Consider the following 23400-nt stretch of genomic DNA (forward strand, 5'->3'; position numbering starts at 1 on the left):
GCATTTAGCAGCATGGTGTATTCTGGGTTCCACCCTGCTGAATGTCACAGGTGGTTCCAATGCATTTGTCTGGGAGCAGTTAATCACACATAGTGCATTTAGCAGCATGGTGTTTCTAAACAATAAAAACAGTCACCACTGTTATCCATTTGCAATCCTTTCAAATCACTCTAATATTTCTATTCCTCATTCCTGGCTTACCCTGATTTCCTTTGCTGCTTTTTATCTTCCTCCCTTATGGCCGCTATCTGCTTTAACAGCTTTCAGCTATAAGCATTAGTAATCACAAGTATTGCAAGCCATAAGATTTTGCTCCAGCATTCACTGCAAGGAGTCTTACCCGGTCTGCTGAGTCCACTAGTCTCTTGTGCATTTGTCTGGGCCCTTTTACTGGTGCTGCCTTCCGGACTCTGGAACCCAGACAGTTCTGCCTTCCAGCGCCCCAGCATCCTGGCTTCCTTGTGCCCGGAGATCCCAGCGTCTAGTTCCACGCTGCTTGGATGCCTCCAGGCTACTCAGCAGACCCTCAGGTACCCCTTACTGCTCTAGGCAGCGGAGACCCGTTCGTTTTTCTCTCCGGCCTCAACCCCATCTACTCCAGGTAGTGGAGAGGGCAGCAGCTCAGGGTAAGCCATGCTCCTACTACCCTGGAAAGGAAAAAAAGACACTGAGGCCTAGAAGGGAGGGGCTTATGTAGGGTCAGGTGTTCTCTTTGTTTCCTTTCCAGAATACTACCCTGCAGGACTTAACTCATTGGTAGCTGCCATGGTGAGGTAGAGGAAACTATGTATTTGGTCATAAGGTTATTAGTAGACAGTAAAAAGGTTGACATGGAGTTTCATTATTATTATTTTAAAACCAACTTGTTGTCAAAAACTCACATCGACTTGCCCATGTCCAACTAATGCATGTGTCGACCAATACGGTCAACCTTTTGACTGTCAACTTAATAACCACACCCAAGAAACTAAATTATACAGTGCATAAAGAGCATATTCGTTTTTTTTTTTTTTTTTAATTCCCTAACTTTATTTCTTACATGAAACGAAAACAGATGAAATGTTTGGATAGCATTAAGGCTTAGACATTGAGCGAGGCCTTAAATGTACCCCTAGACCTGCAGTAAAAAGTTTGGACCCCCCCACCACAACAAGGATAGATGTTTTGGGAATAAAGCCGGGAAGTCGTAAACACTTGACATAATTTAATAAAGGCACATTAGACATAAAACCGGCCAAATGCAATGATACTCGGGAGACTGGAGTCGTACAATAGAAAATAAAGACGTCAGTGATTGCTTTGTTAAAAAAAGAAGAAAAAAAAAAAAACACACAAAAAGGAAATATTAAAAACAGATAAAAGTTGCCTATATAGTAAGACCAGTACTTTCAAAAACAAAAATGTGGTTATAAAATATACAAATAACCTGGGAAAACCAGTCTCTTTGTTTGTGATTAAATACTAAGGCAAAGTCTGCGTTTACACAAAAATATATAAATCCGCAACAATTTGGTGTGCCAAGTCCCTCCTCCTTTAGACCTCGTAGCTTACTCTCCAGGTTTTCTGCTTGCCTGTAAACGTTCCTTTTAAATAATAAATTACATATTTGGTAAAAATAAGCATTGGACAAGATCCTTAAGGGATTTCACATATAGAAGTGCTCAATGAGGCTGCTAAAAGGCCTTTTTTTGTTTAATTTTTTTTTTTATGAGTAAACAACACAACCTTGGAATACGGAGCAGCTCTACATTTCGTTCGTAACTTCAAAGGTTTTGCGGTCAACTTAGTCCTGGCTATCCAGCCTTGAGCTGCAAAAAGCAAGTTCCCTAGTTTACACAGAGAAGTAAATGAACATGAAGAGGCCTACTGAGCACACGCAGACCAGCCCCGTGTTCAGAACTCGTCTGACTGCAGGTTTCTCTTCCAGCATTTTTAAACAAGCAGCTTCGTCCTCCTCCTCCTCTTCCTTGATTGTTCTTTTGCTGGCAGTGTCGTTTTTATACCCACAGAACCAGTCGAGGAACTTTGAGCAGTTGCTTTGGTCTTCCTCATTCAGTTCTGGAGGAAGTTGGCCCATAAGAGCGGCTTGACCATTTGAATAACAATCCACCGGTGTCTCGGCTTCCGAGACACTTAATGAATTTACAGGATTACAGTCGTCTTTGTAAGTCATTAGGAGATTTACATCCTCAGTTTGGATAGTCTTAATATGATCCTCCGACTTCCCATTTGGAAGAACTTGTTTTAGGTTATCATTGGCGCATGGCGTGACGTTTTTATCTTGTTCTTTATAGGAATCCTCTTTGTTGGGCTTTTCTTTTTTGGCCTTGTTGCTTAGCGCCCAGTATGTGGTGGTCCTGATCTGCTCCTTTGTCGGCGGTGGTGTCAAAAGGCTGATGACGACTGCAATAATACCGGTGATCCAGAACAGAGCAGTGGCTATGTACATGTAGTGGATATTTTTGATGAAGCTGGGTCTGTTATCTGGCAGATTGCATTCTGGGGCACGATAAACAAAGGCTAGAATAAGACGGGTGAATCCCAAAACAAAACCCACCATCCCACCATAAAATGCTCCTTTTTCATTGCAGCGCTTCCAAAACATGCCCAGCAGAAATAAAGCGGCAACAGGAGGAGTAAGGTAGTCTGCCACCTCTTGTATGTACAGGTACATTTGGCCTCCTTGCATTTCCACAATGATTGGGACCCAGGCAATGCTGATGACCACCATAAATGCTACAAATACCCTCCCGACCAGCATGAGCTCCCGGGACGTTGCGGTTTTCCGCATAAATTTGTAGATGTCTAGAGTGAAGATGGTACTTGCACTGTTAAATATAGAGTCTAGATCGCTCATGAGAGCTGCTATCATTACAGCCATCATGAGTCCACGTAAACCAACTGGGAGGACCTTCATGACTAACCGGGGATAGGCAATGTTGGAACACCCTGCTCTGCTTCCACAAACTTCCATGCAGTGCTCGGGATTAATGCAAGCAATATCGTCCACAAACATTATTCTCGATATCATTCCCGGGATTACTATCAAAAACATTGGCAAAATTTTCAAAAAGCCAGCCATCAGAGTTGATCCTTTAGCGTGGGATATATTTTTTGCTGCCAAAACCCTCTGCACGATGACTTGGTCTGCACACCAATACCACACCGAGGCCGGAGTTTGGCCCAGGAGAAATCCAGGCCAAGGGACGTCCTCATCGTTTGGTTCTCGGAGCATTTTGAGGGAGTCTGGCTTCGGTGAGACGTGGCATGAGTTGGTATTGGTAAAGTTATAAGTCAGCAATATAGACGTGATATTGGGCGTTGCCAGCATATATCGTCTTTTCACTTCCTCAAACCCACCAATTTCATTAAAGCTTATAATGGTCAAAGTCAAGGCTCCTATGATCATGAGGAATGCCTGTAGAGTGTCTGTATAAATGACCGCCACTAATCCACCCGTGACGGTGAGGAGAGCAGTCATTCCAATGAGTAAGATTACCGACAAATACAGGTTCCATCCCAAAGATTCTTGAATGAACAGTGCCCCCGAATATAAGTCTACGGAGAGTTTGGTGAAGATGTATAAAATCAAAGACAGCACTGCGAAATACACTTGGATTCTATGTCCTCCATATCGTTTTGATAAGTATTCAGGCATAGTGTAAACTCCAGAACGTATATAGACTGGAATAAAAACCCATCCGAGAAGCTGCAGTAGCAATAAGGCGTTTAATTCCCATGCGCCCACTGCGAATCCACTCGCAGCTCCAGATCCCGACAGGCCAATAAAATGTTCGCTACCAATGTTGCTTACAAATAAAGAGGCACCAATCACAGCCCAGGTCATAGAACGACCTGCCAGGAAGTATCCGCTTACAGTACTCCTGTTCGATTTCCACATGGCAAAGAATCCAAAGCATAACACCAGCACAAAGTACAACGCCACTATGACGATATCAGCTGCCTCCAATGAAGCCCTCATGATTAGACGCTTCAGTGTGTCCAATTATTTCTCTATAATCCTTTACCACAGGTGCTTCAGTGCAAAAAAAAAAACACTTATAAAAAACAGTCTTTGGCCTTCAGGTTTGCTCTCTGGATGATGGCTCCTGCTTAGCATGCACTTTTTAAAAAAAAAAAAAAAAATCGACAATATCCAAAGTCATCGGTTATTTAACCAAGGAGCGAGGACTTATGGTAAAGAGCCCTGCAAGGTAGCAAAAACAAAAAGACAAAAGAGACAATTAGAAAAAGGTAGTCATTGTAGAGACAATGACGCTCGAATTTAAAAAATAAAATTTTTAAAAAAATTGCACAAGGAAGCCTCTCAACAGATAAGAAGCCTGGAGTTTTATTTAGAACACGGTGGCTCTAGACTACGGTGAACATGGGCTAGTTAGACATGCGCAATGACACTTCTTCACAGTGTACAATCTGTACTTATGACAATCTCAATAAAGATTCAACTTCAAAATATTTGCTTGAGCATGCAACACACAAGGCTGAAGAGAGACGGTCATTAATATTATATATACACACACTTATGTAGGGTAAAATATACCAATAAAATAGAAACAGATGGTTCTCAGTGGAGTATACATTTTAGTGTTCAAGGGGGTCTACGTACTAAGTGTGAAGGTGCCCATACACGCTCCGATGCGGTGGGTCCGTTTTGTACTTTCAGATGCGCGCTCCCGCGGCATCTCATTGTACAGTACAAAAAGTATGTGCTGCACATACTTTTTGTGCATGCTTTTCAACACATCGCATTGCATACACAAGGCGATGCGTGCTATTTAAGCACAAAACAGACGCCCGCATCGGAGCGTGTATGGGCACCTTTATAGAGAAAAAGTACCAGCCAACAGCTCCTAACTGTTATTTTTTAACCACATCTTGTAACATACCAGATATGAGCTGATTGTTAGTACTTTATCGCAACAGTGCTCCGACACATTTTAAAAGATCACAGGTGGAGCTAATTATTTCACCTGTGATTCTGTATGGAGACCTGGAAAACATGAACTGTTGGGGGCCCTTCAGGACTGATGTTGAGAACCACTGGATTAGTACTAGGGATGCCAATTCCGGGGCATTTTTTTTTTTTTTTTCAATCCTGGAATTCGGGATCGAAAAATGCACAATCCCGGGAATGCCCGGCCACCCCACATAATTACCTGCAGGTCTGGAGAGGTGGGCTGGTGCATCAGGGAGCCGGGCGGATGCGGCATGGAGCCTGGCAGCCCTTAGACGGGTGGGCAGACAGCTGGAAGCCGGGCTGGGACAGCGCGTCTGGGGTCGGGCGGAACGGCTGAGCGGCCTGCACAGTGTGACCTGTGTCTAAGTCACGGTGCGTAGAGCTGGATAGCCGAGGACGGGAGATGCCGGTCACTGTCTGAGCCAGTGCTCAGGCTCTGCCTGGCATTACACTCCCAAAATCCTGGGATTGCAAACTCCAATCCTGGGATTGGAATCCTGGACATTTTGGGGCCAAATCCCGGGATCCCACCGATCCCGGGGTTGGCCACCCTACTTAGTACATAGACCTACAAACTTGATAAACATTATAAATTTCACAGCATCGTCCTGCTGTCTCTTCCAATATTACATAGAACAGGAAGATATCAATTCAGTTTGGGACAATGTAAAATCGCACATTCCCAAGTAACATGTAGGGCGCCTAAGTCCCGTACAAATAGTAGGCTTACATTGCGCCTATTCCTGCGCACCCCTTTTGGGGTGAAGAAAAGGGTAGTTTCAAGAACTCAAATACTGTCACAGTGGCTCATCGCCCCCTAAATGAATGTATGATGGCAGAAGCAGGTTCCTATACACTAAATTTTAAATGTTGTACTACATAAATTTTGGACTCTTTAAAAGCTGCACATGGTGGGCAGGATTCTGTAATTTAATCTAATCGTTATCAGGGATTTTACTGCATTTTGATATGGGCTTCTTAACGCACCCACGCTGCACCGAACGGACCCCCGCTGACTCGCACCGATCCCCTCACCTGTGTCCGGGCAGCACAATGCTGTGCTGCCCAGACCTGTGAGCTCCTCCTTCCTGCACTGAAAATCATCTTCTGGGTGCAGGGAAGAGGAGGAGAGCCTGCCACAGCAAAATAGCCGGGTAAGGGAGGGAGGGGAGAGCCGCCGGGTCCCGGAGGGACCCGCTGACTCACCGCAAAGGACAGCTCTTAACGCAAGAGCTGTCCTTTGCCATAATTATCGCATATGTTAGAGCATATGCGATAATTATGTCAGCGATGTGCGGCGAACGGCGGGCGCGGATGTTAGAGCATTCCGCTCGGTGTCTTTTATTATACTCTTGTACAGTGGGGCTGTGCTTTCCTAGTGAACACTGATAATTATACAAATATTATTTACAGCAGTTAGAAGTCAAGATACAGCCTTGCTGGATCATTTGACTGACAGCAAAGAGAGGAAGTTATGTCACACAAACAGCCCTGTAGTTATTGATTACGGCAGCAATAAAGTTAAACCCTGCAATATATAATCTGTACTCAGGAGTTTAAACCTCTTTTCGTGTCTTTATTAAGAATGCAAAAAAAAAATAAGCAAGGATTAGGAGCTGCTCCAGCAGGGGGGAATGATTGCAAGAACTCGTGCCAAAATGTTATTAAAGTCTATTTTCCAACGTCGATATAAAAAAAAAAGAGTTCCCAGAACACCTGAATATCGTGCAGGTAATGCTGGGTACACACTGAGCCTTCCTGCGGGCACCAATACAGTTAACTATATCCGCGGTGCTGCAGGAAAATTATATTGACCTGAATAATGGGCAATATCGTTCGTGATATCGGTCAGTGATGTCACCCCCCCCCCCCCCCCCCCCGCACCGTACATACAGTTGCTAATGATATAGTTAGATTGAGCTGCATGTACAGACGACATGGGAGTTGTTAATGATGCTCTTGGATGCAGATCGTTAAACAATATTGACTGCGCACACTGGACGATATACACACAATATCGTTCATATTATAATCGATATATCGCCCAGTGTGCCCCCAGCATAAGAACAGGACGGCATATTGTTATTCTGGTAAAATAATAAATGTATAAAGGGTATGTGCCCAAGTTGTTTCTACCTGTGATCTGGTTACAAATGTTAAGGAGTTTGGAATGTTGTCTGCCATATCCCCTATGCATGGTCAGAGAGGGGTGACCCAAACATTAGGGGGTCACACTGCGGAGCAGTTTCGGCCGGTGCGCAGAGTAAAATAAAAACACAATATCATTAGCGGGTACAAATCTAAAAGCCCAATTTTGTTTGATAATGATTTCACGAATAATAAACAGTTATGGATTCATTGCTAGGCCCGCTTATGGGAAGTTTGCCGCAGGCTGCATTATATATGTGCGCGACTATTTCGTGCGTACGTAGCACATACCTGGCTGCTCCCAAAACCAGCGGAACATATTACACAGTAGCTAAAGGACCCTAGTTCTAAATTGGTTCTCTATACTCGAGGCAAATATATTAGGTTATATATACCTAGCAGTGTAGGGTTTTTTTCATGCCCAACTTACCCAGCTGCTGGCCCAAAAGTGAATGATCAATATATGGGGAAAAGACTGCAAGTATATAGTATATAGGGGGGCGGGGGGGGGTGGAGTCAAACTTTTTACACATACATGGTCATGTGACAGTTATAGACAGAATAGGTCACGTGGGTGGTTTTTGAAACACAGATGAATTTTAAAAAAAAAAAAGTGCGATTTGGTAGTCATTAAAAAAAAATGGGAACGTATGTCAAATTAAGAAAGACAGATTAGATTCAAGTTTGCTACAGATACGACAGCTCAACACATATACATACAGCATTTGGAGCAGTTACTAGTCTGGAGACAGAATCAAGTCAGACAAGGCTACATAGTACAGATGCATATTTTTTATATTGTGAGGAAATGGCTCAATTTAAATGTATAAAAATATATTCCCCGCAACATCAAAATATTTCAGTGGATCGTTTTGGAAAATATTTACTAAAGAGAGATAAAGTGAAGAGAGATAATCAATACGCTCCTAACAGTAATTGTTCAAACACAACCTGTAATATTGCAGTTAGCAACAGATTGGCTGGTACTTTATCTCTCGCTAAGTTTCGATAATATATAGATAACTCTGCAACACTGTAGTAAAGTTATATGTAAAGAAAAAAAAAAGGAATGAATAATGTTTTGCTACTTTGTGGACTGGGTTCCTGATCTCGCCAATCTGTACTGAATCAAAACCTGGGATTTTTATTATAAATGAGTCCTGCATCAGTGGTGACGTGCCAGCAAGGGCAATAAAAGGTCATTGTTCCACATTTATACCGATTTGCAGACATTTCATTTACACCGGAGGGCCAAACCGTTCCTCGAGATCTACCAACGGCCCTCGTTTTCCAATCACCCAGGTGGGGCACAGTTGTAGTCATTACTACTGTCACATTTGCAAACCTGCTGCATTCATTCCTACTATAGACCCACAGGTCCCCTGAGACACATGGACTGTTGGTAGACATTGAGGACAGGTTTGGCCAGCCCTGATATACAGCATTTCACATGCATGCAACACTACACCTGGCCTCACATAACCTTCATTCATTCATTGTCCTATTAACCCACGCCACTCCCCTGGCATAGCAACAGATAACATGCAAATCTGAGGAGGGTCAAAAAAACCATGATACTCATTCTATTGTATAATGGTTAGGGAACCGTGATTCGTATAATCATAATCCAGACTTCAGCGGGAGTCACATGACCCTCCTCGAAAATGTTGATATTGGGACAAAAAGTTTTGTTAGTAAACTTTTCCTCAGTATCATTCTGAAGTCTGGTTTATTATGCATAATATAAATGTGACACATTGCCAAGCTAGGAGCAGACGGGTAATGCCATCTTTATGTGGCATTAACTGATAGAAGCCCATGGAGATTTGTACACTGTACACACAGAACCCCATGCAGTCTATAGGGCACCATACAGACTGTGACACACATAGAACCCCATGCAACCTATAAGGGACCATACACTCTGCATGACACACACAGAACCCCACGCAGCCTATAGGGGACCATACACTCTGTAGGACACAGAACCCCATGCAGCCTATAGGGGACCATACACACTGTAGGACACACAGCATCACATGCAGCCTATAGGCAACCATACACTCTGTAGGACACACACAGAACCCCATGCAGCATATAGAGGACCATACGCTCTGTAGGACACATAGCACCACATGCAGCATATAGGCGACCATACGCTCTGTAGGACAGAGAACCCCGTGCAGGCTATAGGGGACCATATACTCTGCAGGACAGGGAACCCCATGCAGGCTATAGGGGACCATATACTCTGCAGGACAGGGAACCCCATGCAGGCTATAGGGGACCATATACTCTGCAGGACAGGGAACCCCATGCAGCCTATAGGGGACCATATACTCTGCAGGACAGAGAACCCCATGCAGCCTATAGGGGACCATACACACTGTAGGACACATACAGCACCACATGCAGCCTATAGGGGACCATATACTCTGCAGGACAGAGAACCCCATGCAGCCTATAGGGGACCATACACTCTGCAGGACACACATAGCACCACATGCAGCCTATAGGGGACCATACACTCTGTAGGACAGAGAACCCCATGCAGCCTATAGGGGACCATACACTCTGTAGGACAGAGAACCCCATGCAGCCTATAGGGGACCATACACTCTGTAGGACAGAGAACCCCATGCAGCCTATAGGGGACCATACACTCTGTAGGACAGAGAACCCCATGCAGCCTATAGGGGACCATACACTCTGTAGGACAGAGAACCCCATGCAGCCTATAGGGGACCATACACTCTGTAGGACAGAGAACCCCCATGCAGCCTATAGGGACCATACGCTCTGTAGGACACAGAACCCCATGCAGCCTATAGGGGACAATATACTCTGCAGGACAGAGAACCCCATGCAGCCTATAGGGGACCATACACACTGTAGGACACACATAGCACCACATGCAGCCTATAGGTGACCATATACTCTGCAGGACACAGCACCACATGCATCCTATAGGGGACCATACACTCTGTAGGACACACACAGAACCCCATGCAGCCTATAGGGGACCATACACACAGCACCACATGCAGCCTATAGGGGACCATACACTCTGTAGGACAGCACCATATGCAGCCTATAGGGAACCATATACTCTGCAGGACACAGCACCACATGCAGCCTATAGGGGACCATACACACTGTAGGACACAGCACCACATGCAGCCGATGACAGGAGTTCCGGTTACCTATACAATGGATCACCCGGAGATGGCAGCGTTCTAGGTGCTGTGTGCAGCGACGGGTGAGATCCGGGCACCTGTGCACCTCCATAACGCCGGGGGTATTTACTAAGCATTCACCTGTTATCACTGACACCGCGCACGTGTCCCGAGCCTGCGCACCATGTGCCCCGGGGGGCTGCGATGTATGGAGGAACTGCCCTGCCCGGGTACTTACCTGAGGGCAGCCCGTGCTGGAAGCGGGGCACCGGTCACACCGGGCAAGCGGCGCCAATCAGGGCACAACACGTTCTCTGCAAGAGACAAGGAAGGAAGCACAGGACAAAGGCGGCGGCACTCACCCTCTGCATGGCCTTCACGATTAGCGCCAGCTCGTATCTGGGCATCGTTCTCTCGGCTGTGGCAGCGGCTGTCCGGGCTGTGATCCGCTCACCAGGTGGCAGCGCAGTCCAGATGCCAGTGACTGAGCTGCGAGTCCGGGTACTAGCTCACATGAAGGACGGAGAGCTGACAGTCAGTGTGCCACGCCCCCCTGCGGCCCGCCCCTTCCACTCCTGCGCCCCGCCCTTTCCCCCTTGTCTGACGCTGTACACAATCCCGCCCCTTCCCCACCAGCTGCTGCACACGCCCCCCTTACACGCTGCTGTGTGACAGTTCATCCCCACTTTGTGACGGCCAAACGGTTATTGTAAGCGACGGCAGTTAGGTCTTGTACGATGTCAATGTCAGCAGATGAATAGTTCCGTTCAAAATCAATGGGGCAGATGTATTAAGCCTTACCAAGAGATAAATGGACAGAGACAGAGAGTTGTAGTAAACGGAGTACAGTCAAAGGAGGGAAACAGGGCCGGAGCTACCACTAGGCAGCATTAGGCAGCTGCCTAGGGCGCTGGCCGCTGGAGGGCGCCACTTAACCTTCATACACTAGGTGTGCGCCAGTGGTGTCCAGGTGTGCACCACTGGCGCAGCACCTCTAGTTCCCACCCCCCGCCACAAACCTTGTCCCCGTCCCCTCCCCGTCCTCGCCATCACCTTTTTGTCTGGCGATCCCCTGCCGCCCGCCCCGCTAGCCGCCCGTCCCGCTAGCCGCCTGTCACTCATATTACAGTGACGTCGGCGGCAGGCTCGGGGATGGTCGGCGCGGCTCGGGGGGACTCGGGAGCGCTCAGGCACCCGAGTCCTTCCGAGCCACCGCAATCATCCCCCAGCCTGCAGCCGACGTCACTGCTGAAAGTGACAGGCGCCGGCAAAGGCAAGGGGGACAGCGCAGCGGCGGCATGGAAGCTCCGGCGTACTAACGCCGGAGCAGAGGTGAGGGGGGAAGCCTACAAATTCCTGTGGTGGGTTTTGCTGGGGCAGGACAAACCTGCCCTGGTAGGTTTGTCCTGCCCCAGCAAAACTCACCACTCAAGGGGTTAACTGCCTGGGGGAGTGGGTTAAAATGTGTGTGCGCGTGTGCGCGCGCCCCCCCCCCCCCCCCCTCACGGAATAAATAAATAATTGGGGGGGGGCGGCTGGCAGAGGTTTTGCCTAGGGTGCCATGGACCCTTGCACCGGCCCTGGAGGGAAAGGTTACAAGTGGGTTACCCCAGGGATCTGTACTTGGACCGGTGCTTTTTAATATCTTTATTAGTGATATTGCAAATGGAATTGAGGGTAAAATGTGCCTTATTGCAATGACACAAAGAAATGCAACAGGGTAAACACACCAGGAGGGGTAAAACCAATGATTGAGGATCTAGGTAGATTAGAGGAATGGTCAAGAGCATGGCAACTACAATTTAATGCCAAAAAATGCAAAATCATGCACTTGGGTCTCAAAAATGGCACTATGATGGAAACTACTGCGGAAGAGAGGGATCTAGGTGTCACTATTTCAGGGGACAAAAAGGCAGGTAGGCAATTTAACAAAGCAATGAATAAGGCAAGTCAGATGCTTGGTTGCATAGGGAGAGGAAAGGGCGTAACTACGATAGATGCAAGGGGTGCAGCTGCTATGGGGCCCAGAGCTAAAGGGGCCCATCTTCATTGTGTAAGTCAGTGGTTCCCAAACCTTTTTGAATCACGGCACCCTAGAGTATCAGAGTATTTTACAGGGCACCCCTAGGCCAAAAGAATAAAAAATAATAATTAAATAAGTTTAAATGTCATCTTTAGGTCCAGTTATGTGGCGAGGAACACAATTCACTTCTGTTTATATACATATTTTATAATTGAAAGCCACAAGCACTGATTTTACCCATTACATTGACCATCATCAATTTGAATTGGTTGTGGTCACCAACCTGAGGCACCCCTGAAAGTGCTCCGAGGCACCCCTGGGAGCCTAGGCGCACAGTTTGGGAACCACTGGTGTAAGTAATATGTTTTACATACATTTGTCTCCATCAGTTGCTAAATAGGGGTCCTTACAAATCTTTGCTATGGGGCCTATGAATATCTAGTTACGCCCCTGGGGAGAGTTATCAGCAGTAGAAAGAAAGAAAGAAAGAAAGAAAGAAAGAAAGAAGTAATAATGCCACTGTATAGGTCACAAAACATACCAGGAAAGACTAAAAGATCCTAATACTGTATGTATACTTTAGAGAAGGGAAAGGGGGGACATGATATAAACTTTCAAATATATCAAGGGTTTAACAAGGTACAGGTGGGAGACATTCTTCACAGTGGCCCTTATTCTGATCGGTGCGGCCGGATCCGAATATGCGGCCAGGACCGTGCGTGCGAAACCCCGCCTTCCATACGGATCGGCAACTCCGTCCGTACGCGGTAAGAAGCTGGCCGAACGGACCGCACGTGTATTTTTCACGGAATACGCCTCCACCATCTCAGGGAACCTCCCCCATCATTTGATGGTCGCAAACCATCGAATGCAGGACCGAGTGGTCCACCAGCTCCCGCAACCTCAGACCACACTGACAATTTCCCGTGCAAAAGCAGAGATCTGGGCGGGCAGCTGACATCCGGCGTTGTCATATGCCCGCCCCCTACACGTGCGTCACGGCTGCATTACCATACGTACGCCCAGCGTTTGCATGGGAACGCCCATGAAACGCGGGACGTATGCATATGGTAATGAGCCCAAATAGCCCTTCACGCCCCTCTCCACCCCCTGTTCGGAGTGTTGACATTTCATGCGGGATTTGGCCGTACGCCCCGCTCGCTGATGCGCAGACACAAAACATCGCGGCACGAACGCACGCGGATATTACCGCACCGATCAAAATAAGGGCCAGGAAGAGGAGCAGCAGAAGACGAGGACATGCACTGACACTAGAGGGGGGAAGATTCAGGGGAAATCTGAGGAAGAATTACTTCACAGAAAGAGTAGTAGATAAGTGGAATAGCCTCCCATCAGAGGTGGTAGAGGCACATACAGTAGTACAATGTAAACATGCTTGGGATAGGCATATTGATATCCTTACAAATAAATAAGGATCAAATATGGTTTGAGGTAACATGTTTAAAAAAGGGGCAGACTAGATGGGCCAAGTGGTTCTTATCTGCTGTCCCATTCTATGTTTCTTTGGACCTTATTCTAGTTCACTCTTTCTGACAAAATCCTTCTTAGATAAACAAAACCACGTGCACTGCAGGGGGGCAGATGTAAAATGTGCAGAGAGAATTAGATTTGGGTGAGTTATATTGTTGCTGTGCAGGGTAAATACTGACTGCTTTATTTTTACACTGCAATATAGATCTCACTTTGAAGTAAAACCCCTCCCAAATCTAACTCTTTCTGCACATGTTACATCTGCCCCATCTGCAGTGCACATGGTTTTGTCCATCTAAGAAGGGTTTTGTCAGAAAGAGTGAACTAGAATAAGGCCCTATGGGTGAGATTTAATAGGATGAGAGATTCAGAAAGTGAGAGATTTGGTAAAAAAATCTCCAGGTTTTTTAAAGCGGCAATCATTTACACCACAAAATCAAACTGGTTTTGCAGTGTAAATGATTGCCGCTTTAAAAAAACCTGGAGATTTCTTACCAAATCTCTCACTTTCTGAATCTCTCATCCTATTAAATCTCACCCTATGTTTCTATAAATGCAAGCATGATAAAGGGCGAGATGTAATAAGTCTCATTACCCTTATTTTACCGCATTTCCTATGTATTAAAACCCGGCCGCACCGATACCGCATAGTAGGGTATCGCCACCCTTGGGGCCGGCTCTACCTTTAGGCAGCTGCCTAGGGCGCTGGAATCTTGGGGGCTCCATTAAATCTGCCTATCAAAATAAATCCAGGATGTCTATGAGGATCCTTGTACTTAATGCAGATGGCTGCTGTGGACCTGCTAAGACCTTACCCCCATACTTTCCCTTGAGGCCTATTTCCCTACTTTGCTGCCCCCTACTTCTTGTACTCTTTACACTGGCCCTGCGTAATGATTTTCGGTGCAGCACCATTGTCCACTCGCGGACTCGCTGCGCTCGCCACGCTTCGGGCTTGGTGGCTCACTCCGCTTCGCTCACCACAACTTTACTAAAGGAAATAGATGGTGGCGTGGACACAGGAGGGTGCGTTACTCGCCGTACAGTAAGTTCCATAGCGTAAGCAGTGGCCGCAAAGATGAGGAAGCACAGTCCATACTTACATTTCAGATGCCAGCTATCCACCCAATTCAGGGCAGGCCCAGCGTGTATGGACAGCGATGATCACTATCTTCGCTGCGGGGAAAGACACTCAGTGCATACACACTGAGCGGCTTCCCCCCTGCCCAGCGCCGACGGAGGGGGGAGGACGGCGTTGCATAGGTTGGGAACCCCTGCATTAGAGAGAGAATTTGCTTTTGCAAGTGAACCAGAATCAGGCCCAAGAATGGGCATTACGGTGTGACGTGTAATGGACATTGGGGCAGATGTATTAAGCTTTAGCAAGAGAAAAATGCCAGGGTGATAAGGAGAGATAAACGTCCAGCCGATCAGCCCCTTACTGTCATGTTACAGGCTGTGTTTGAAAAAAGTCAGTAAGGAGCTGATTGGCTGGACATTTATCTCTCCTTATCACCCTTACATTTATCTCTTGTTAAGGCTTAATACATCTGCGGTGTGTGGTGTAATGGGCATTACGGTGTGGCTTTTTGTGTATATGGGCATTACGGTGTTTGGCATAATGTGACCACGCCCCTATTATCATGTAGCCACTCCTCCAGTTTTGTGTGACCACGCCTCTCATGACACATGGCCACACCCATATTTCGCACGCGTGCCGCAGCAATCCGTACCACTAAAAAGAAAATTGTACTTGGACACCAGATGTTTTGCCCAGGCAGGTGCTACCATCTTGCCCATGACCCACAGGCCATGGTTCTCAGACTCACAAGCTGTGTATTTGGCGCCTGGTCCTTGACATCAATTTGGCCGTTTGGCATGGAGATTACAGCAGGTAAAATACATGACTGATGCCAGGTCCCGGATGCACTCCCGACCACCGGGATTCCGACGGTCAGTAGACAGACATCGGAATCACGACTGTTAAAAGCCAGACAGTCGGGAGCCTGACTTACAGGGGCTATTTTCCCTTATGGGGGTCCACTACCCCCATAGAGGGAGAACAGAACCTGTGGTGAGAGCAGCGAGTCACCGAGCCGGCAGCCGATAGGGGCCTTCTTTGTGCTCGCCCTGCTGGCAGAGTGAGAGTCGGACTCCCAGGACACACCCCCTGTAGACTTTGCCTTGGATCTGTTCCATTTTTCTTTCTACATCACAGAATGGAGACAAGGAGAAAATGCAGCTGTACAGAACAGTAATGTGCAACAGAATAGGTTCTATGTACAGTAAGGCGCTAATAGGCATAAATACAAAACAGGGATGTACAGAGATACAGTAGAAATCAATTTAAGTCAACTGTCACATAGCAGTCGTCTCTGGATGAAGTGTAACAACAGAATAATACGCGGCCACTATCTCAGATGTAGCGGGTTACTCAGCATACGGAAATAATCAACTTCCACACAGGGATAAAGTTATTCCAAATGAAGGAACCTGGGGCTGATTCAGAGGTAACGGCGGTGTGATTTGCCTCAGTTGCAGCCAGAATTGCCATCAGAAATTTTGGAGCCCAGGACTAATAATAAAGGCAGAGCCCCCACCCTTCCCAAACATCCAGCGTGGCTGGTGAGACTTCAGGTGTCCACTGCACTGGTGGCACTACTCTACTGTTACATTGCTTCAAGGGAAATGTGCCGACGGGCAGGGTCCCGGCACATAGATGCCGAGAGACTGGGAGACGCGTGCGCGTGAGACGCATGCGCTTCCCAGTTTAATGGAGTACCTCTCCGCCGGCTCTCGCCAGAGGGGACAGTCTGGCAAGAGCCGGACAATAATGAGAGGGGCTCCATCTGTACATCCGTGTGTCGGAACATCTAAACTTTAAGCAGCCTCCATCTGAGCTTCCTATGCTAGTGGTTCTACGCCTTTGTAAAAAACCCATTTCATTGACTCGTCCTGTGACAATCCTGTTGGTCATTTTAGCCTCCATTTACATTTCTGCTACTGTGCATCTAAATTTGATCTGTGACTCTGGGGCCAATTCAGACCTTTGGAGCAGCGAATTCGGCCCCTTTGCTAATGGTGGGGGTCTGTGCATAGCCGCTTCAGATTTGCATACCTCCCAACAGTCCCTATTTTAGCGGGACAGTCCCGATTATTAGGGCCTGTCCCGCTGTCCCACCCGCGGGCGGCAGTGTCCCGTGGTGAGAAGGGGCTGTTAGGAGTCCCCCCTGTTGGCTGCTAAACAGCGGGGAATAAACGCTGTGCGCATGCGCACAGTGTCTATTCCTGCAGCCAGGGGGCTGGGGGCATGGCTAGAGGCTCACAGAGCCTCTGGGTCATGCCCCCATAACGGCAAAATGGGGGAGTGGTCTCGCAGGAGAGCCGCGAGTATAGGTCACGCCCCCTAAATTAGGCCACGCCCCCGAATTTCCGGCGCGCCTTAGGCGCGCATCAGCAGTGTCCAGGATCCGGCGACAAGAAAGTTGGGAGGTATGGATTTGTACCCAATGCTGATGTTCACACAATAGAGCAACTGTGCACACGTCAAAGGTACTCTATAGATGCCGTCTACAATCAGCAGCAAAAATATAGTGCTATGGATTGTTTGGGGGAGGAGGGCCCCAAACCCGTATCTTGCTTAGAGCCTTAATCCACCTCTGGATAGAATAGAAGGGGTGGTAGGCAGGAGAGACAGAAGGGGAGGTTATCTGGAGAGACAGAGGGGCAGAGCTGGCTGGAGAGACAGAGTGGCAGAGCTGGCTGGAGAGACAGAAGGGGAGGCTGGCTGGAGAGACAGAAGGGGGGGCTGGCTGGAGAAATAGAAGGGGAGGCTGGCTAGAGAGACATAGGGGCGGAGCTGGCTGGAGAGACAGAAGGGGAGGCTGGCTGGAGAGACAAAGGGGCGGGGCTGGCTGGGAAGACACTGGGGACGAATAGCACCTCAATAACTCCTCACACCCTGATTTTGGGGGGGGGGGGGAGCACTACAGAATATTCCGCTATGGGAGGGGACCCCTGTCTATTTTGTCAAACCTGGGCTCCACAATTTACAATGGCAGACCTGTTAGACTGACTTTTAACGCAGCGCAGATCCTGCCATGTTTGTATGTCTGGAATTCAGTAGGTTTGGATATATGATTAACCAATATGGCCAGGTCCTATTGAGTGACAACAAGAATCCAAAAGGTTATTCCACAGCTGTTTGGATCCAGGGATTTTTATGAACTATATATATATGAATATATATATAGTCAGTACTAGGCACCAGCAGGCAGGTATTATATGTACGTCAGTAGGTGGGCACCAGCAGGCAGGTATTATATGTACGTCAGTAGTTATGCACCAGCAGGCAGGTATTATGTGTACATCATTACTAGGTACCAGCAGAAAGGTATTATATATAAGTCAGTACTAGGCACCAGCAGACAGGTATTATATGTACATCATTACTAGGCACCAGCAGACAGGTATTATATATAAGACAGTACTAGGCACCAGCAGACAGGTATTATATATAAGTCAGTACTAGGCACCAGCAGACAGGTATTATATGTACATCATTACTAGGCACCAGCAGACAGGTATTATATATAAGTCAGTACTAGGCACCAGCAGACAGGTATTATATGTACATCATTACTAGGTACCAGCAGAAAGGTATTATATACATCAGTAGGTATGCACCAGCAGACAGGTATTATATATAAGTCAGTACTAGGCACCAGCAGACAGGTATTATATGTACATCATTACTAGGCACCAGCAGACAGGTATTATATATAAGACAGTACTAGGCACCAGCAGACAGGTATTATATGTACATCATTACTAGGTACCAGCAGAAAGGTATTATATACATCAGTAGGTATGCACCAGCAGACAGGTATTATATATAAGTCAGTACTGGGCACCAGCAGACAGGTATTATATATATACGTCAGTAGGTGGGCACCAGCAGACAGGTATTATATATAAGTCAGTACTGGGCACCAGCAGACAGGTATTATATATATATATATACATCAGTAGGTATGCACCAGCAGACAGGTATTATATATAAATCAGTACTAGGTACCAGCAGACAGGTATTATATATATACGTCAGTAGGTGGGCACCAGCAGACAGGTAGGGTGAGATTTAATAGGATGAGAGATTCAGAAAGTGAGAGATTTGGTGAGAAATCTCCAGTTTTTTTAAAGCGCAATCATTTGCACTGCAAAACCAGTTTGATCTTGCAGTGTAAATGATTGCCGCTTTAAAAAAACTGGAGATTTCTCACCAAATCTCTCACTTTCTGAATCTCTCATCCAGGGCCGGCGCTACCAGCTCAGCAATTCCTGCAAAGCAGGTAGGCGCCGGCCCTGAGAGGCGCTCCGAGTCCCGGCCGCCAACTTCCCCTGACGCTGTCGGGTGCCGCAGCCGGCACCTGTCAAAATATATGACAGGCAGGCAGCAGCGGCTGCAGCGGGCTCAGCGCACCACACAGGTAGCACAGAGCGGAGCCCTGTCCCTGAGTGTACCATGCCACGGTGGGCTGTTGCTGCTGCCAGTAGGAAGCAGGTGCAGGAAGTGACTCCTTGCACTTGCAGCAGTGTTGCCTACGCGCCCGTGTTTTCACTCATCCTCCCATTCCCCAGCAAATTTTTTGGTCCTGTTACAAAAAAAAAATCTGACTGAGTATGCACGAGCAGTCGAGCACACAGCGTTCAAGGGGCGGGACCTGATGCATGCACGTTGTTGTGACGTAGCCGTTCTTCATGATACTGAAATGCCGGCCACCGCGGGGCTGTGAGTACCACAAGAGTAGTAATTCGCAGGGCTGTGAGGGAGGCCATGAGAGTGTAAAATGCACGAGGCGCGGCAGCCGCAGGTCGGCAGCGAGGCGGAGAGGCAGCTGAGAACTGAGGTGCGGCAGCCGGTTAACCAGAAGCAGCAGCGGTGGTAACAGTGATAGCGGGACCAGGAGAGCTGGGCAGCGGGAGCACGACCATCAACAGTGTAAAGAGCGGCAGTGAGTATACCTCTCCCCCACCCACTAAAGCCTGCTACATGATTATAAATTGTTCCTCTCTCCCACCACCTCCGAGTGGCACCAAATACCTGCTCCACTCCTCACAGTTCCTGTCCTGTCATGGGCACAGTAATCCACTAGCTGCCTGGTGGACTGAGTACTGATCTTTTTAGGAAATAAAAAAGTATATATACAAGGGGCACTTACAGTTAGCTATATATATATATATATATATATATATATATATATATACAGTATATATATATTATACACACACACTTCCAATAATAGAGGCACACAAACACTTTTCAGCAGTTGAATAAAATGAGTGTATTAGGGCATAGCAGCTCTATCAAGCACTTTTGGGGTTACCACCCCATCTTCAGGATAACAGCCCTTCTAATGGGCCCTACACACATAGCGATGTGTGCAGGGCTACCTAGCTATGCTAGGTCGGGCTGTGCTGCGCCGCTATCGCATAACACACAGAGCTGACAGCCCACACACAGAGCGAGCTGTCAGCTCTGTGTGCTAAGTGAGCAGACAGCGCCAGTGTTCTCCGGTGGGAGAACCCTACCGATGCCGATATTGATGGACACTGTTCGCGCATTCCTGTCGCTATAGCCCCCCCACACACACCGATGTGGGGGCATTTTCTAAGCAACTTTGCCGAACTAAGCAAAGTCGCTTAGAAAATGCCTTAATATCGGCATGTGTGTAGGTGTATAAGGCTGTTGATCACGTGTACCTTAGAAGGGCTGTTATAAAGCTGTTATAGAGCTGCTATGCCCTAATACACTTATTTTATTAAACTGCTGAAAAGTGTCTGTGTGCCTCTATTATTGGAAGTTTGTTTATCTTGGAGAGTGCACCGGACCACATTGTATGGAGTACTGGAGTGCTGGCATAAAAAGAGTATTTCTACAAGGGGCACTTAAAGTTAGCTATACTTTATATATATATAGATAGATAGATATAGATTTGCCCATAGGTGACACACCCTTTGGTTTAAACACGACATGTCCCTTCAATGGTGCGCAATGGTGCGCTCGGTGCATTTGGCTAGCATCTAAAATCTCCCTCAAACTGCTTTTCAAAAGTAATCAAGTATGACTTGCAGAGGCAATGGAGAGTGGACTGGAGGTGCTGAGTGCCAGAATAAGGTAACTAAGCACTAGTGGAGGGGGCAGGCTGCCCAAAGGCAATATCATTTAGGTGCCCCCCAAACCATATTATACACTGTGACTAGCAACTTGACAAAGGGACTTTGAGTCCCGAAATGTTGGGTATGCTGACTTGGTGACCACAAGACACTTTTTGATAAATTAGCTCGGAGTGCTGCTGTTTGTTTTATTGCTATTCTATATCCGGTCAGCCAGCACAGCAGTTCTGGATGTTATATTATATTATGTGTCCCTGTACTCCTCTTAGAAAAAAATAATAAACTTCCTTGTGCTCTACAGAAAGTGGCACCCCTGGTACCTTCCAGAACACTGACAAGTAGCAGCATTAGCTCCCTCCCAGATACACAGAGCATTGCATCAACTGACTTCTCTCCCCCCGGCAGTGCTACTGCTGTCAGCAACTGTTGTGGGTGTTATGTATAATCAGCGCTACTAATGAGGGCAACAGTGGGCATTATGTATGAGCAATGCTACTACTGTGGGAAACATTGGGCATTTTGCATAAGCAATGCTACAACTGTGGCCATTAGGTGTAAGCGGTGTCACTACTGTGGACATTATGTATGTGTAAGGGTTCTACTACTGTGGGCATTATATGTTTAAGCAGCGCTAATACTGTGGACATTGTATGTTTAAGCAGCGCTAATACTGTGGACATTGTATGTTTAAGCAGCGCTACTACTGTGGACATTTTGTGTAAGGGGCACTACTGGGAATTTGAATGTGAATAAGGGGCACTAGGTGCTGTGCACGTCCATAAATAGGTGTGTGGCAGTGGTGCCTTGCCCACTTGTAATGTGGGTATACCATCTGGAAGCACCACTCCCCACCATTTGCCAGTCGCCACTGCTATCAGAGCTTGTGGTCCGGCAGCTACAGTTATTGATTGGCTGTTGGACCGAGAGCTCCGATTGGCTCATGAGCTGGCCCCATATTAGAAAATTAATTCCACGCCTATGCCGGCTCTGCTGGGCTCAGGGCTAGGCTGGAGTGGATTACACAGCAGTACTGGGGTTCTACTGCGATGGGCACTACTGGGCCTTTGCTTAAGGGGCACTACTGGTGACATTATGTGTATAAGCAGGAGTACCTGGGGCATTGCGCATAGAATAATGTGTAAGGTGCATCACAATGTGTGGCATAATTTGTAATTGGCATTACTGTGAAGCATAATGTGGAATGGGCATTACGGCATGTGGCATAATGTGTAATAACGGTGTTATTGGTACTGCTATGTGGCCATGCCCCTACATTTTTTGCGCGCGCCTTCTGTGCGCACTTTCCCTGTTTACTCTGTAGTAGTGGTGTGGTCACAATTCCATTTCTGCCACAGTTACAGCTCTGGTGCTATGTAATGAGAATAAGATTGTGCTATTCTGTGTTATAATTTGAATTGGAAGTACTATTGTGTGCCCCTTCTTTTTTTTTTTCTGGTGTGCTCTTTTTTGGTGGCCCTTTGTAAAGTATGAGGGGGCGCAAATTTAAAGTTTGCAGGAGGGCGCCAAACACCCTAGCACCGGCCCTGCTCTCATCCTATTAAATCTCACCCGTAATATCTGTAGCGGGCACTGGGCAGGTACTGGCAGCCACTGGCAGTACAGGCACCAGCACAGTGGACTATACACCAGCGCAATGGTTCCCAAACTGTGTGCCTAGGCTCCCTGGGGTGCCTCAGGCTGGTGGAACAGGATCAATTCATATTTAATGGTCAATGTAGAAGGCAAAACTAGTGCTGATGGCTGCCAATCATTACATATGTGGACAAACAGGAGCAAATCCTGTCCCTCACCACATAACTGTGACACATACACACAATGTACTGTACTTAATTTAATATTTTTTTCTCTAAATTTCTCAATAAGAAACATTTGGCCTAGGGGTGCCTTGAAAACCTTTTGATGCTCTAGGGTGCCGTTTTTCAAAAAAGTTTGGGAACCACTGCACCAGCGGACTAAATAATAAAAAAAACAGCAGAGGAGGAGAGCCTTTAACACAGCCTAACCAACCCTATTACCCAGTGCGGAATAAAGAGGCCGGCGCGGGAGCCGGAATTTATAACAGTCCGGATCTCGTGAGAATCCGGCGCCGGGTAATGACATTTTGCCCGCGCTCAGATCAGTGACGTTCGGGCGGGCTCGGATCTGGCCAATCCGAGCCCGCACATCTCTAATTATTTCCTCTTTAGGCAATAACATGTAGGATTAGGGTTAGGCTGCAGGAGGAGGAAGGTATGGCATCAGGTAGGGATGGGTAGATTTAGGGGGGTAGGGGGGGGGTAGGGGGAGATAGTTGGCAAAATTACCTATCCCCTGTTGGGATTCTGATCACCAGGATGTGGCTGTCAGTCTTCTCTGACCGCTGGCATCCCGACGGCCTTCCATCCATA

At 47.2% G+C, this 23400-nt stretch overlaps 2 protein-coding genes across 2 annotated transcripts in view; both read right to left on the bottom strand.

The window, feature by feature from the left end:
* Positions 1–10799, bottom strand: part of MRPS6 (mitochondrial ribosomal protein S6) — a 38710-nt gene extending 27911 nt beyond the window's left edge. The window contains exon 1 of the mRNA XM_083171763.1: positions 10665–10799. Coding sequence (XP_083027889.1) covers positions 10665–10709 — 45 coding nt within the window. The 5' untranslated portion in view covers positions 10710–10799. The remainder of the gene's footprint in view (positions 1–10664) is intronic.
* On the bottom strand, positions 1000–10803 carry SLC5A3 (solute carrier family 5 member 3). The gene is made up of 2 exons (XM_083171761.1): positions 10665–10803; positions 1000–4207 (listed from the first exon to the last, which is right to left on the bottom strand). Exon 2 carries the CDS (start codon positions 3980–3982, stop codon positions 1832–1834), a length of 2151 nt encoding a protein of 716 aa, XP_083027887.1. The 5' UTR covers positions 3983–4207; positions 10665–10803; the 3' UTR covers positions 1000–1831.
* Between the last annotated feature and the right edge of the window lie 12597 nt (positions 10804–23400).

Source organism: Crinia signifera, chromosome 2, assembly GCF_055691185.1.
Source record: "Crinia signifera chromosome 2, ASM5569118v1, whole genome shotgun sequence".
Lineage (NCBI taxonomy): Eukaryota > Metazoa > Chordata > Amphibia > Anura > Myobatrachidae > Crinia > Crinia signifera.

Bases quoted from the DNA above. Each gene is read 5' to 3' on its own strand.
- SLC5A3 (XM_083171761.1), bottom strand. From the start codon at position 3,982: ATGAGGGCTTCATTGGAGGCAGCTGATATCGTCATAGTGGCGTTGTAC.